General features: G+C 39.5%; 1 protein-coding gene and 1 long non-coding RNA gene across 8 annotated transcripts in view; one reads left to right on the top strand and one right to left on the bottom strand.

Moving 5' to 3' along the window:
• Window positions 1–6,425, top strand: part of DENND10 (DENN domain containing 10) — a 64,214-nt gene extending 57,789 nt beyond the window's left edge. For all 7 annotated transcript variants that reach the window (XM_085848269.1, XM_085848268.1, XM_085848264.1 and 4 more), the window contains 2 exons: window positions 3,964–4,058; window positions 5,868–6,425. In XM_085848269.1, coding sequence (XP_085704395.1) covers window positions 3,964–4,058; window positions 5,868–6,044 — 272 coding nt within the window. In that variant the 3' untranslated portion in view covers window positions 6,045–6,425. The remainder of the gene's footprint in view (window positions 1–3,963; window positions 4,059–5,867) is intronic.
• A 155-nt stretch (window positions 6,426–6,580) lies between these two features.
• LOC147015762 (uncharacterized) lies at window positions 6,581–10,920 on the bottom strand. Its single transcript, XR_015049833.1, has 2 exons — window positions 9,405–10,920; window positions 6,581–9,312 (listed from the first exon to the last, which is right to left on the bottom strand). It is a non-coding gene; the product is annotated as an uncharacterized LOC147015762 (long non-coding RNA).
• Window positions 10,921–13,871: the final 2,951 nt, after the last annotated feature.

Genomic DNA, 13,871 nt, shown 5'->3' with positions numbered 1-13,871 from the left:
GATGTGTTGCCACACACACCCTTTTCGTAACTAATATTCTCGTTCAAGCCTCAAAATTGATAAATTGTTGGTTTTGCATTTTGTTCATTTAAATTAAAATTAACAGGCTTGGAAATGTGGGAAATATTTTTGTTACATACATGGGGTTGGAAGTTGGATGGTGGGGGAGGAAGGAGGGTTCAGGAAACCAAAAATTGAGAGTACGGCATTTACAGAATAATAGAAAGGAGAAAGGAGTGTGGGAGGAGCTGTGCAAAACCAGCTGGGGGGGATTAAAGGAGCAAAGGGAAAAGGGTGGGGGGAGAGGGTATGTCGTATGTCATATGTTTGTATACAATTGATATATGACCTATAGGCAAATAGCTGAAGTCTTTAAATACTTAACTAGTGACTTGTTTTATTTACATGATCCTTAACAATGAATGGTTATCGCAGCAGGTGCTTCTTGGTGCCAAGCATTGTGAGGGTGTTCAATGAACAGAAAGGGAAGTATGTGCTTGGTAGAGAAATGTTTTCATGATTGCAGCTTTGTGAGATAATGACTCTGCTTTGATTTGATCTTGGAACTCGAGTCTTGAAAATTGCTGATTGCTTTTTAGATCATCTCTTCGAGCATGACCTAATAATATGGGTGTCGATGTCCTTCGATCCGTCCGTCCGTCCGTCCGTTGACAATGAAGTTGAAGCGGAAGATCTGGTCATTAGTGATCCTGATAGAGATCGATGAGATGTACACGATGGTATGACTTTCAAGGTCAAGCTCACGAGGCCTTTGAAGTTGCGAAAATGACGATTTTCAAATTCTATCTCCTCCGCCATTTCTCAAGCGATCTTTAATTTGATTGTGGCATATGAATCTACGGGACAATATCTAAATTTGTTCAGGCCGGATTTTCAATATGCGCTTTCGTTTTCGTGTCACGTGACTTCGAAGTTGGCAAAAAATGCGAAAATGACGATTTTCAAAATCTATCTCCTCCTACATTTCTCAAGCGATCTTGAATTTGATTGTGGCATCTGAATGTATGAGACAATATCGAAATTTGGTCGGGACGGATTTTCGAATTTCGCTTTCGTTTTCGCGTCACGTGACTTCAAAAGTTTGCAAAAACTGCCCTACCTTCAGGAGGCTATATATTCTCTACTGGGCATGGTTAAAGTTAGTGAATGGTGTCATTGCATAGCAGCTGACCTTGTATATTTATACATTTTCCGCTGAAGTTGCAAAAGTTTCAAAACCCAAAATGTAAATGTCGGCATTTATTTTCAAAATATAATTTTGTGCACGCGCGTGCCAAAATGCCGAGTCATCTTTAACCAAACTGCGCAGTAGAACTGCGCAGTAGTCTTCGGTCATAACTGAACATTGAGAACTTGTGGTATTTTAGAGATGACCGTCACCCCCACACGGGGGTAATTTTTGTTAGTGTATTTTATACATTTTAATTCAAGCTTGCCAGCAGGAATGAGCAGAGCTTATGCATATCAATAGTATAAACAAATTGCCTCACCTATAAGGCTTCTCAAGTAATGAGCCAGATGAACTGATCTTGAAAGCATCATTTCCTGCCAAATCTGCCATGTTGGCTTATCAGCATGTGGAATAATTTAATCCGGTCAAGTCGCATGAGGAACAATTGTTATAACAAATTATACTTTTGGTGTACAACCTGGTTTGTATGAACTAATTTTAGTCGATTTAATGAACAGTTGAACTTTCAAAGTTATTTTAAGTGAATCCGTTTGGCTATTTTGTTCATCGTTATTACGGCCAAAGTGGAAATGCAGATTAAATTATGCAAGGTGAAATGTCAAAAAATAAAAAACTATGTTGTGCTCACATGCCCTTTCCTTCTCTCACTATACGGTCTCACGGTATAATGAATTTCCAATACAATGATCAGTCCCATGGAGTATATCCATTTGTTTTACTAAGAATCTATGGAGTAACAACCTCTGTAGTGTACACCATTGGTTTATATTTACATGAACTCAGCTCTGAAAAGTTTGCATCACACTGCACATTTTATCGTTTCCTGCATCGGAGGATACAATGTACATGATCTTTAATCTACTTCCCCCTTAGCAGAACATTTTTATTGTATGCTTCAAACATCTTGTGAATAACATCCTCGTGGGACTCTCGCTATATTCTCATTTTTGGGCTGTGCTTCGGTGGTACATCATGCTCATGTGTACAGAATGCTTGGAGACTCCTTTGTTACCGCTGCTGGCTGGGGAAGTCACCATGTGATGAATTTTAAATTTGACGGCTAATCCATGAAATCTGTCTTTATTATAACGATAATCTACTGTAGTAACTTCCATATCATGAACTCAGCTCTGAAAACTTTGCACCACACTTTGCACATTTTGGCTTTTCCTGTATCAGAGGAAACTATATTCATGATGTTTAATCCCCTGCCCCCTTTGCCACACATATTTAGTAAATGCTTCAAACAGCTTATGAATACGTACATCCTTGTGGGACTACAGCTTTTATGCCATTTCCTAGTCCTGCAGATTTGAGAAACATCTCTCCAACTTCACTAATTCAATTCCTTCTAGCCACCAAAATTATCTAGAGCAAGATCCAGCTGCCAGATTTTTGACTTTCCATTCAGATACTTGCCTTGAGATTGGGCTAGCGAAATGCTTTTGAACAGTTTGTGTAAAATAAAATAAAAAAAATTGTGGACATGGTCGAGGCTCGTTGACGAGCGAGAGCAAAATTGAATGGAGCAAAATGGAAATGGGGGACAGAGTTGAAGAGTTGAAGTGAAACCAACAACAGAGTTGAAGTGAGAGTGATATCAAGGGGAAGGGGACAAATACACATGGGGATGAAGCTGCACACAAGCTGAAACATGGCAAAAGAGGAAGGAGAAAGGGATGAAACAGAAAAGGAACAAATGAAAAGAGGTGAGGGAGAGGTGGAAAAAAAATTCACAATAACCTGGAAAATAGGAGTGCTTGGGGATGGGTCATTTGTGGTGGAAGAGATCATGAGTATGGATGGGGGTGACCTGAGATTGTAGTGAACAGCTATCTTGAAGCCCTGGAGGAAGAACGGGACTGAACCGACTGGGGAAGTTAGTTCCACAGGTGAGAGAAAAGAAGAACAAATTAGTGGAGATGAACAGTGAACCTTGATTTTGGAAGTTCAACAAGAGGGTGTGGAAGCCAACCATATGCACCCCACAGACACTTGGAGGGATAGAGCCAAGAGACGGCAGAGGGTACAAGACCAAAAAGGAGGTGGTATAATACAAAGATGCCAGCAACCTTTTTGTGGTGTGAAAGTAACAGGCCTAGACACTCGGCTTCGTCACGGGAGATCCCAATTATTTTGAGGGCCTTGCTTTCCATGGCATAAAGAAGGGCAAGGTGTGAGGCAGGGCCACCAGTTCAGAGAGAAGAGCAGTACTTCATCAAGATACGAATGAAGGCCTTGTTGGTTGTCAAAGGTGTAAATTGGCCAAGGAAAGACCTTGCACGATACGATTCTTTGCTTCCTCCATGAACCCTCCATATCTCTGGCCTCACTGCCATACTTTCAGTTTGTTACCCTGTTGCCTCATTCTTCATGAGCCTCTATCTTAAATATAAAAAGAAAACTACATCCATGTGCCATACATTTCTGAATTTGTGTATTCTAGCTAGGCTGATTTAATAGAGGCAGCAAGTGCCTTGATGCAAAATGTAAAAGGTTTGAGGTGGTTTGTATTCAAAATTAGGTACAACAGATTTGTTTTGAACTTAAAATTAACATTCATCAATGTAACCCTAAGAGCATGAGATTCAACTCTGAAATGCATCTCCAGCTGCGATTATAATTTTGCTACTCATGAGGCCCAGTCTTTTGCTGCCGAACCAACTGCTTCCTGGTAAAATGATAGAATGGAAATGCAGCTTGACAAACATTTCCTGCTTATGTGACTGCAATCTCTTGTATATTCCCAGAATCCATGTCAATGGGAAAACTTCACAAGGATATTGGCTTGTTGATTACAACTGCTGCAGAGAATGAGGATATGTCTGATGCTGATGTCGTCAAGGTAAAATTACTTCGTAAAATTACATTATTTATTTTCAGGTATGAAAGTTTCATGTTGGATATTTTATCATGTTGAAAAATGTATTGGTCAGTTGGCCTTGGGCTGACTTATTTGACATACAAAATGACATGTATATTTTTTACTTTTTGAAACTTTAAACTCCCCTGAAGCATTCTATCAATTGTGCAACTTTGCTTTTCATGCATTGACCTTGATGTGCTTTGACACAAACATCCTGCAAGACATTTAGCAATCATTTTGCAGCTCAAGTACTAACAGAATCGATGTGTGGCAATGTGCCTGTTGTGCGGGGCTGTGGAAAGTCGATTGTAGAATCCAGTGAAGGAAAATTGTCAGTTGCATTTAGTGGATTTTATTTCTGGGTTATTGATTTTTACATTGTATAGGATGTTAACAATTATAAAATGGGAGTTGTGATGTAACCTAAGGCAATTTAACTTGCTGTTTGATGCCCAGTTATGGATAGCTTTTTGCAAAAGTTGTCTCAAAGCCGAGAGGCCTTGGTAAAAGGTGTTCGATGTGCAAATAAACATTACAGTCCAGTTCCAAAAAAGGAAGTCCAGGCTATCTCCCCACCCCACTTCTGATATTGTTATTTTGACCACAGGAAGGCCTTTTTTGAATCAATTTGTTTCGATACATATTAACAACTCATGACCACTTACAAATGGAAAATCTCAATGACAAAGGGAGAGGCTGTAGGGATTTTGTGCAAGCATATGGTCGACATATGGATTACCCGAGGCGTTGTTTGGAGAGTACATCTGGAAAACATCCATAACCATTGCCTGGATCTCTAAAACTGGCCATACCGTCATCTGATGCAAAAGAAAAATTTTACATTGCCCTTGCATTTGATCTCTTTCTGCTTTATGATGCAAAGGAATAGGTTCTCTTAGCTCTGGAAGCCTTGTGAATTTGAGCATACTCTTTCGATACTTGTACAAATAAACATAAGGTTTCACCGCATAGAGCAACAAGAATCAAGAGTAAGCTTTCGGAGGTACCATTCAGTGAAAAGTTTTGTGATCTGAATATGATGTAAAAGCCTGAAAATCCACTTCCTTGTTTGTAATTTCTCTATTGTGACAATACCCCTTTCCATTTATGATTTTCACATGCTCCTTCATGAGTCGAGACCACATTGTTAAATTAATACCATGGTAAAAAGTTCCATGTACATTAAAAGTACTGAGACTTGCAGGAGTTATGCAGGGCCATGAATTCACAACCATCACTGTCACTAACACTGCAGACCATTTTTGTAGACGCTAGATTTGAAGGCCCACTTCTCTTCCTCAGCAACAAATGTAAGTTCACTGATGAAGGGAGAGGGGAAAGTGATTGTCCATTATTCGAACAAAGCATGTGCAACTCGGTATAGATGTAGAATACATAAAGTGGTGCTGCATCCACACTGCCGAAATGACTCGTTATTTGAACACAACCTGGGTTTATAGAGTAGGAAATGTGTTTATAGAGATAAAGAATAGAAAATTGGTTTTTTTATGTACATGTACATATATATATATATATATATATATATATATATATATATATATATATATATATATATATATATATATATATATATATATATATATATATATATATATATATATATATATATACACACACACTTTTTTTCTAGCAGTGATCTAAGAATCATGGAGTTTGAAATGTTGATTTAATGCATTGGAAATGGCTATAACTGTTTAATAATTACTGCTATTGGTCTTGAAGTACAGTTTTATCACTAAATATTTTCTTTCTTTCTTTTTGTATCAGGAATTGTCTCAAAAAACACGTGAAATTCTGACCCACCTAAAGTCACTGGCTGAACCCGTAGAAGGTGGTAGTAAAGTCCGTGTCACCATGGAAACACTTCGTCAGCATCGCCTGCCCCCGGCGACAGAAAACTTTCTGTTTTATTTGGCTGCAGCAGAACAAATGCTACAAGTGTAAGCTTTTAAAAAGGCATCTTTTCAGTGTCATGTGTAACAATGTTTAGCAAGACCCAGTCTGCACACCAACCTTTGATGAATTTGAACATAGTCAATTATCATTTCTTGTTTGTAATGTAATATGCTTTGTAACAGTTTGCTGTATTGTACCTGTCTCTTACAAGGTTCGGGAGGATCATTGTTTCTGCTTAATTTGCTTGTTTCGGCCATGATTCATGCATGAATGATAAAAGGAGTATTCCTTTAAATTGAAATTGATCTGCTCATTCAATACTATGTACTGATTATTTAAAGTATTGGTGCTTTTTATACAAAAATGAACATAATGCTGACATTTTGTCATGAAACCATTGGAAATAAAACTCATATTTTTTATACACAATTGTCTTATTAAGTGTTTTTTTTAATGTGTGATTAAATTTGATGAAGATATATTTCGCAGCAATGAGGTTTGTAACAGTGCCTTTAACCATGACTCGCAAAGACCACATGTCGCTTCGCTGATGGAAATATTAAGAGGACGAGGAGGAGGAGAGGCGTTTTGTTCCTCTTTATTACCAGGAATCATGTGCACAAGGAAATCACAAACCAAAGCAAACATTGTACAAAGTTAAAATGAGGAAAGAAGTAGTACGTAAAATCATAAATTAACGATAAGGACACCATCACCAAGTTTACATAATGATTCCTTCACACACCACTTCTGTAAAAATAACGTGAAATCTCTGAGTTGAAATTCAAAGTGCAAACGTGACATGACGATGGCCTTAAAAAGATGAACTACATCCTCAATAGCATTTTGAATTTATACTTCCTTGACAGGTATATTGCGAGTTTAGCCTCGGAAGACAAATAATTCGCTAAAAGACATTCACTTTTGCATCGGCAAGAAATACTAAAACCGAAAATAAAAACAATGTGTAAAAATAAGGCCTAGCCCTCGGAGTACATGTGATAAAACCATAAAAAGGTGGGGCCAGCCTTAGGCACTCAAAAATATGAAAAATGTTTTCAATAGCACCACAGAAAAGACTGGAACATATATGATGAGACAAGACATTAGAGGGTAAAATGTAGTGTGCCAGCCACCACTGCAAGTCTCCAGAGCACTTGGCAATGGGCGTCTTCCACATAAGCCATTGAATCGTGGTGGAAGGAGTAACCCGGAGCATCCTCTTTCCAGTGCATTTGTGGTTCTGCAGGTCTATCAGGAACAAGGGCTATAACACACCAAAAATAAACTACGTTTTTCCATTGAGTAAAAGGGAATAAAACCTCGAAAGTGAAGTAAAAGTGCTGGAAAGGGGTGTTGGAGTGAAGGTGTGGAGTCCAGCTGTGAAGTCCATTTTAACCCGGACTGCTTGGAAAAGCATAGAATTACAGAGAAAATTCTCCCTATGACTCAAATGGACCGAATTCCAGTGGCAGCTGGCTTCCACTGATAAGGAAAAGGAGTTCTAAAATGTTTAACCTTGGTATATCCAGCATCAATAAAACTTTGCATAAAATTGCGGTCATCACAAACCGTTTCAAAAATAGGGTTTAAAAACATTTTGAGAGAGTACCGATTGTCATCATGGCGGATGGTGACTGCCTGCCATGCCTCCAGTATACTTCTATAGAACAGGGGCACTGATGTGATGTCAACTTTCTTGGTGTCAATGAGAAACAGTTCCTGAGCATAGCCAAGTTTCCCTGCCTGTTGAAGCAGGCAGTGAGCGGAGGCTTTCCAAGAAACATTCGTGTATAGCAGCCTGCACAACGAAAGGAGACGAAAAGCCATCGCTGTTGGTAATGGCAACCAGCCCCTGTCCTCCTTCGGCAATAGGCAGGCTTAGCACACCAGGCCGGAACCAGTACTCCCCCCCGCCCCCCAAAAAAAGTCAATAAAAATGGTTTGTAGCTTTTTAGGAATAAAATCTGGGGGCTGTAGTGCCGTAAAAATATGCCAAAGCATTGATGCCACAAGGTTATTAATAACAAGGGTTCGCCCCCGATATGAGATTTGACTAAGTAGTCCCTTCCATTTGAGTAACCGTCTCAGTTTTATTTATGAAAAATTCCCAGTTTTTTTAAACTAAATTTTGAGTGCCGAGATTAAAAATTCCATTCCATGCCCATTCATTCAAGTTGTTAGGGCAGAGTCGGAGGAGTGGAGCCATTTTGCGGACCGAGATAGAGAGCTTTGCTCTTTTTCCAGTTTACTTTGCTGGAGCTTGCCAAACTGAATTCAAGGACACAGTGGACCAAGGCAGAGACATCCTCATCTGAATGGATAACCGCACCAAGATCATCCGCATAGGCAATTACTTTAACTGGGTTCGCCATTGGTTGGAGAAGAAAACCATGAAGATGTACCCGCAACCGAATGAGCAAAGGCTCTTGCTTGGGAATAGAGAAGGCAGGACAAAGGGCAGCCTTGACGAATGCCTCTACTAACTGGGAAAGGCTGACAAAATATTGTTAACCTTGAGTCAACTAAAAATGTTATTTTACAGGAGCTGTATGTAAGAGATAAAAATTGCCCCAAACCCAAACCTTCGTAAAACAGAAAAAGAGGTGATCGACAATATTCAAGGCTTTTTCCTGGTCTAGAAAAACCAAACCAACATTTTTTGCCTCGAGTGCAGATATCAATCATATCACGCACAATAAAAATACTGTCGTGTATTGTTCTTTTTGGAACACAGTAAGATTGATCAGGGTGTATAATTTCCCAAATCACGGTCTGAGCCGGTTGGTAAGAACCTTTGAGAAAATTTTATAATCTGTGCAAAGCAATGATATAGGACGCCAGTTGCACGGTTGCTGAAGGTCACCTTTTTTTGGGGGGGGGGGTAGAAGGGCAAGTACAGCCCTGTGACAGCTTAATGGCAACAAACTCGATCGTAGACCATCAATCAAAGCTTCAAGTTCCTCTGGTCCCAGGAGTTCCCAAAAGGTTTTGTAAAGTTCTTCAGGCATTCCATCTAGACCGGAAGCTTTGCTTGTTGGTGGAGTATGTAGGGCAGCCTGAAGTTACTTGAAACCTACTTCCTTGTCTAGTTGTCGATGTGTGGATTCTGATAAGGTGGGTAGGGAAGAAGTCAGAGATTCCACAATCTCGTTATCAGTGCTCTTGGCTTGGTAAAGTTCAGAGAAGTAATTCTTGAGTGAAACTCTGATGTCTTTTTGGGAGTGTGTTCTTCTTCCTTCGTCTTTTGTGAAGTTATCTGCTGACTTGTTTTTTTTCGAACTTCCACTCTGAAGAAGAACTTGAAGGAGGTATCCTGCCAAGAAAAAGGCTAAATGTATAAACACAGCAGATGGAAAAGTAGGCCCAAAACCCAGGAGGTCATGAATAGGCCTGCAAATCACTTACTGTGTGCTCGCTCTTTCTCTCTCTTGCCTCAACAGAGAAAGGAAACACGGGGAAAGCTTCACAAACATGTACAAGGACACAAAGGGAGCAAAAAGGGGATAGGAAAAACACCAACACGACACAGTACTCACAGCTTCACACACAGCCGACATGATGCCACAACCACCCACAACTCACCAACGACCAGAAGGGGGCGAGACGGAGAGAGAGAGATAAAGAGAGAGAGGGAAGGGGAAAGAGGGGATGCAAGTTGGCATTTGTAGTTTCACAATGTGTACCCATACAGAAACCTTCGTTCCTTTTATTTTTTTTGTGTGTATGTGTGTCACAAACCTTTAGGGAAGTTCCTTGAATCCACTGTCATTGGTTTCATTGAAATCTGCATAATTTGTGCTCAAGTTATAGCACGGGCAAACAAACAACAACGAGCAGACAGACGCAGCTCCTTTTATGTTAACCATTATTTATTTCAAGACTAACTTGTGGGCCACCTGGATAGCTCTGAGTTGTGTACTTGCCTTTGAGTTGTTCAGGCAGGGCATTGCATCAGTGTGTCATGGGATGTTAAACTGGGGACCCATCTAGCATTGATTGCTGGTGGATGTTAAAAATCTGACCGTGTCCTTGTCTAAGATCTGCTACGCCAACTAAATGCCAAATTCCTCCCCGAACCAGTGTCAGCTGAACATGAAGATGATTATCATGATGAAGGTTTAATGACTACCTTGTAACAATTATAGAAGGAAACTTTCGATATCAGAGAGAACCATTTGTCTCCATCGCTTCCGTGCATATACAGTATCTACATCACAGCACTCTCCCACGTCCTGCAGGTCGTGCTAATTATTGGGGAAGTCAGATCATTGTCACTTCTATTTGGCATCAAGTTCCACCTTATTTGCTCGTTGAAAATAACTCCTTAGCAATACTTTTTCTGATGTGATATTTTCAGAATTTTTCAGTCTTCAGCAAAATTCATTTGGAGGAATCATCTCCTCATGTATTTCACTTATTTAGAAGATCTTCCAGTTGAAGCAATGAGTTGGATATGCAGGTATTGAGGCTCATGGAAGAATCAAACTACAGAGGGCAAAGGTGAGCATTTCGAAAGAAAGTTGAAGAAATAACATGAACGACGATGCACGAATGTACCCTGCTGATGGATGATTTGTACACGAGGAAAAGATTTGCAAATGATAGAGGGAGAGAGTCTTTAAAAACCTCGCATGGAGAATTGGGAGGCATGATAAGGTGGTGATAGGGAAACACTTGAATGCCTATGGTTGTAAAACTATTTTGATCCCATACAAAGATATATCAGGTACTAAACTGCTGTACTGATTTCAAGGCAAAAAAAACAAAAACAACACAAACTTGAGGGGGAGCACTCAGGAGAGTGCAAAACCTCCACCACCAATACTGCTGGGTCACTCAAGTGAACCTTATATCTTATTCATTGAACATGATGTCAACAGTGCTGACAGTTATAGTTCTTTTCTCCAACATTTTTTTGGGGGGGGGGTGAGCTTTGGAAATCACTTAAAACATGTAGAAATGCAAAAAAAAGAAATCGAAATTGTTGAAAAAAAAGTTGGAAATTTTTTTTTTCTCGAACAATTATTTTGGGGGGGGGTTGGAAATCACTTAAAACATGTAGAAATGCAAAAAAAAAATTTCTCTAACAATTTTTTGGGGGAGGGGGTTGGAAATCACTTATAACATGTAGAAATGCAAAAAAAAAAAAAATTTCCCAAACAATTTTTTTTCTCTAAAAATTTTTTTTGGGGGGGGGGGTTGGAAATCACTTAAAACATGTAGAAATGCAAAAAAAAATTTTTCCTTTTTTTTTGGGGGGTTGGAAATCACTTAAAACATGTAGAAATGCAAAAAAAAATTTTTTCTCAAACAATTTTTTGGGGGGTTGGAAATCACTTAAAACATGTAGAAATGCAAAAAAAAAAATTTTCTCTGACTATTTTTTGGGGGAGGGGGTTGGAAATCACTTAAAAATGTAGAAATGCAAAAAAATTTTTTTTTTTTTCCCAAACAATTTTTTTTCTCTAACAATTTTTTTTTGGGGGGGGGGGTTGGAAATCACTTAAAACATGTAGAAATGCAAAAAAAAAATTCCCTTTTTTGGGGGGGTTGGAAATCGCTTAAAACATGTAGAAATGCAAAAAAAAAAATTTTCTCCAACAATTTTTGGGGGGGTTGGAAATCACTTAAAACATGTAGAAATGCAAAAAAAAAATTTTCTCTAACAATTTTTTTGGGGGGGGTTGGAAATCACTCAAAACATGTAGAAATGCCAAAAAAAAATTCTCTATTTTTTTTGGGGGGGGGGTAACAATTTGGGCGGGGGGTTGGAAATCACTTAAAACATGTAGAAATGCAAAAAAAAAATTCTCCAACAATTTTTTTTTGGGGGGGGTCCAAGTCCAAAATTATTTGCTCGTTGAAAATAACTCCTCAGCAATACTTTTTCTGATGTGATATTTTCAGAATTTTTCAGTCTTCAGCAAAATTCATTTGGAGGAATCATCTCCTCATGTATTTCACTTATTTAGAAGATCTTCCAGTTGAAGCAATGAGTTGGATATGCAGGTATTGAGGCTCATGGAAGAATCAAACTACAGAGGGCAAAGGTGAACATTTCGAAAGAAAGTTGAAGAAATAACATGAACGACGATGCACGAATGTACCCTGCTGATGGATGATTTGTACACGAGGAAAAGATTTGCAAATGATAGAGGGAGAGAGTCTTTAAAAACCTCGCATGGAGAATTGGGAATTTGTCCAAGTCCAAAACCAAGTCCAAAATTTAATGGCATGATCCTTGGACCATACCTAACCCCCCCCCCACCCCCCACCAAGTTTCGTCGAAATCCGTCCAGGAGTTGTTCCGTAATACTGTTCACAAACAAACAAACAAACAAACAAACAGAAAGGGGTGAAAACAGTAACCTCCGATCTTCGATGGCGGAGGTTAACGAGAAAGCATCTCAAAATGCAAAGCCTGTCCGCATCCACTTTGTAATCGAACTAAACTTGACAAAAACGACAGTTAAAAAATTGTACATTTTATACATTTGTGTTCTCCACAATCTCATAATAGAGGTTTGTTGAAGATTTGATAACAAAAGCTCAATTGTAAAAATGTTACAGCCTGGACATAGACAATGAATCTCAATGGTAAACGAGGATTTTGATTAAAACATTTATGGCTGGTCGACCACTTAAACGATGACGTCAATCTTACAATACTTTACTCCACATTACGAGTGGAATGCGACGTGCCAAGTTTCAATTTTTTCCGATCATTGGTTTCAGAGATATTTTATTTTTTGCTTTAATCTAAGATGGCTGCCATGCCACGTGATCTCTGATGTCACAATTATTATTACAATATTCTCCACGGGTCGCTCCTTCCCTGAAAATTTTGTGTCAATCGGACAAGCGGTTTCTGAGAACAAAAAATGTTTTAAAAAAAATAGGAGCAAAAAATGGCCAAAAAAGGGTCTAAGAAAAACAATAACAACTGGGACACTCGATGGAGTGCATACCTCCACCATGCAACATAGTAGAACATATTATTGCGGGCCGGGGGTCGGGTGAGAAGACAATGGGGGGGGGGAGCTATCTCGGCTCCCACCAGACTCCCCGGAATTGTAGGCCGTCACACACGGATAATTCCGTGACGAGGCGGGTCGTTTAACCGACCGTGGATGCCAATAACTCAACCACGTGACTTAGGGTCCTCCGTCTAGTTAATCCGGTTACCTAAAAATAACTACGTGATTTAATTACCGGGGAACACGCCCTTAGTACGCCTTGTCCGAACCGGATCACTCTACCAGACTGGATCACTTTACCGGATCGGATGCAGCCGAGCGACACTGCCAAGGACGTATCGGCTAAAAGGAACGGATCGTTGGGAATAAAGTCCCGGCTAAAGTAGGATTCGGATCATGCTGGATCAATGAAAGAAAAGACAAAAACGAGCAGGGAACATTTCTAATAATGATTTATTTACAAACAGGCGAGGAAAAGTATGTGGCACAGGGAATAGTTTTATTGGGGTGTGTTGTGCAGGGATAGGCAAGAAAGGTGTGGTGCAGCAATAAACAAGCAACTTATGAAAGCGGATGCAGAGCAGACCGAACCCGAAAATAATAATAACAATAATAATGATAATAATAATAATCTTCTGCAGGCTTACTTATATAGACAGGCACAAGGACACACACACACACACACACACACACACACACACACACACACACACACACACACACACACACACACACACACACACACACACACACACACACACACACACGACACAGAAAATCCGATGAAGAGGAATTGAAGAAAGACAGGAGAGGAGTTGAGGCTATGGTCTCTCGGTACCTTTGTATAATTGCTGCCCGAACGCGCGACCAATGTGTTAAGTGAATAAAGGTGATG

Source organism: Eptatretus burgeri, chromosome 12, assembly GCF_056783735.1.
Source record: "Eptatretus burgeri isolate ZD-2024b chromosome 12, Ebu_testis_v1, whole genome shotgun sequence".
Taxonomy (NCBI): Eukaryota; Metazoa; Chordata; class Myxini; order Myxiniformes; family Myxinidae; genus Eptatretus; species Eptatretus burgeri.
Note: the sequence above shows the minus strand (reverse complement) of the source record. Positions and strands in the feature narration are given on the sequence as shown.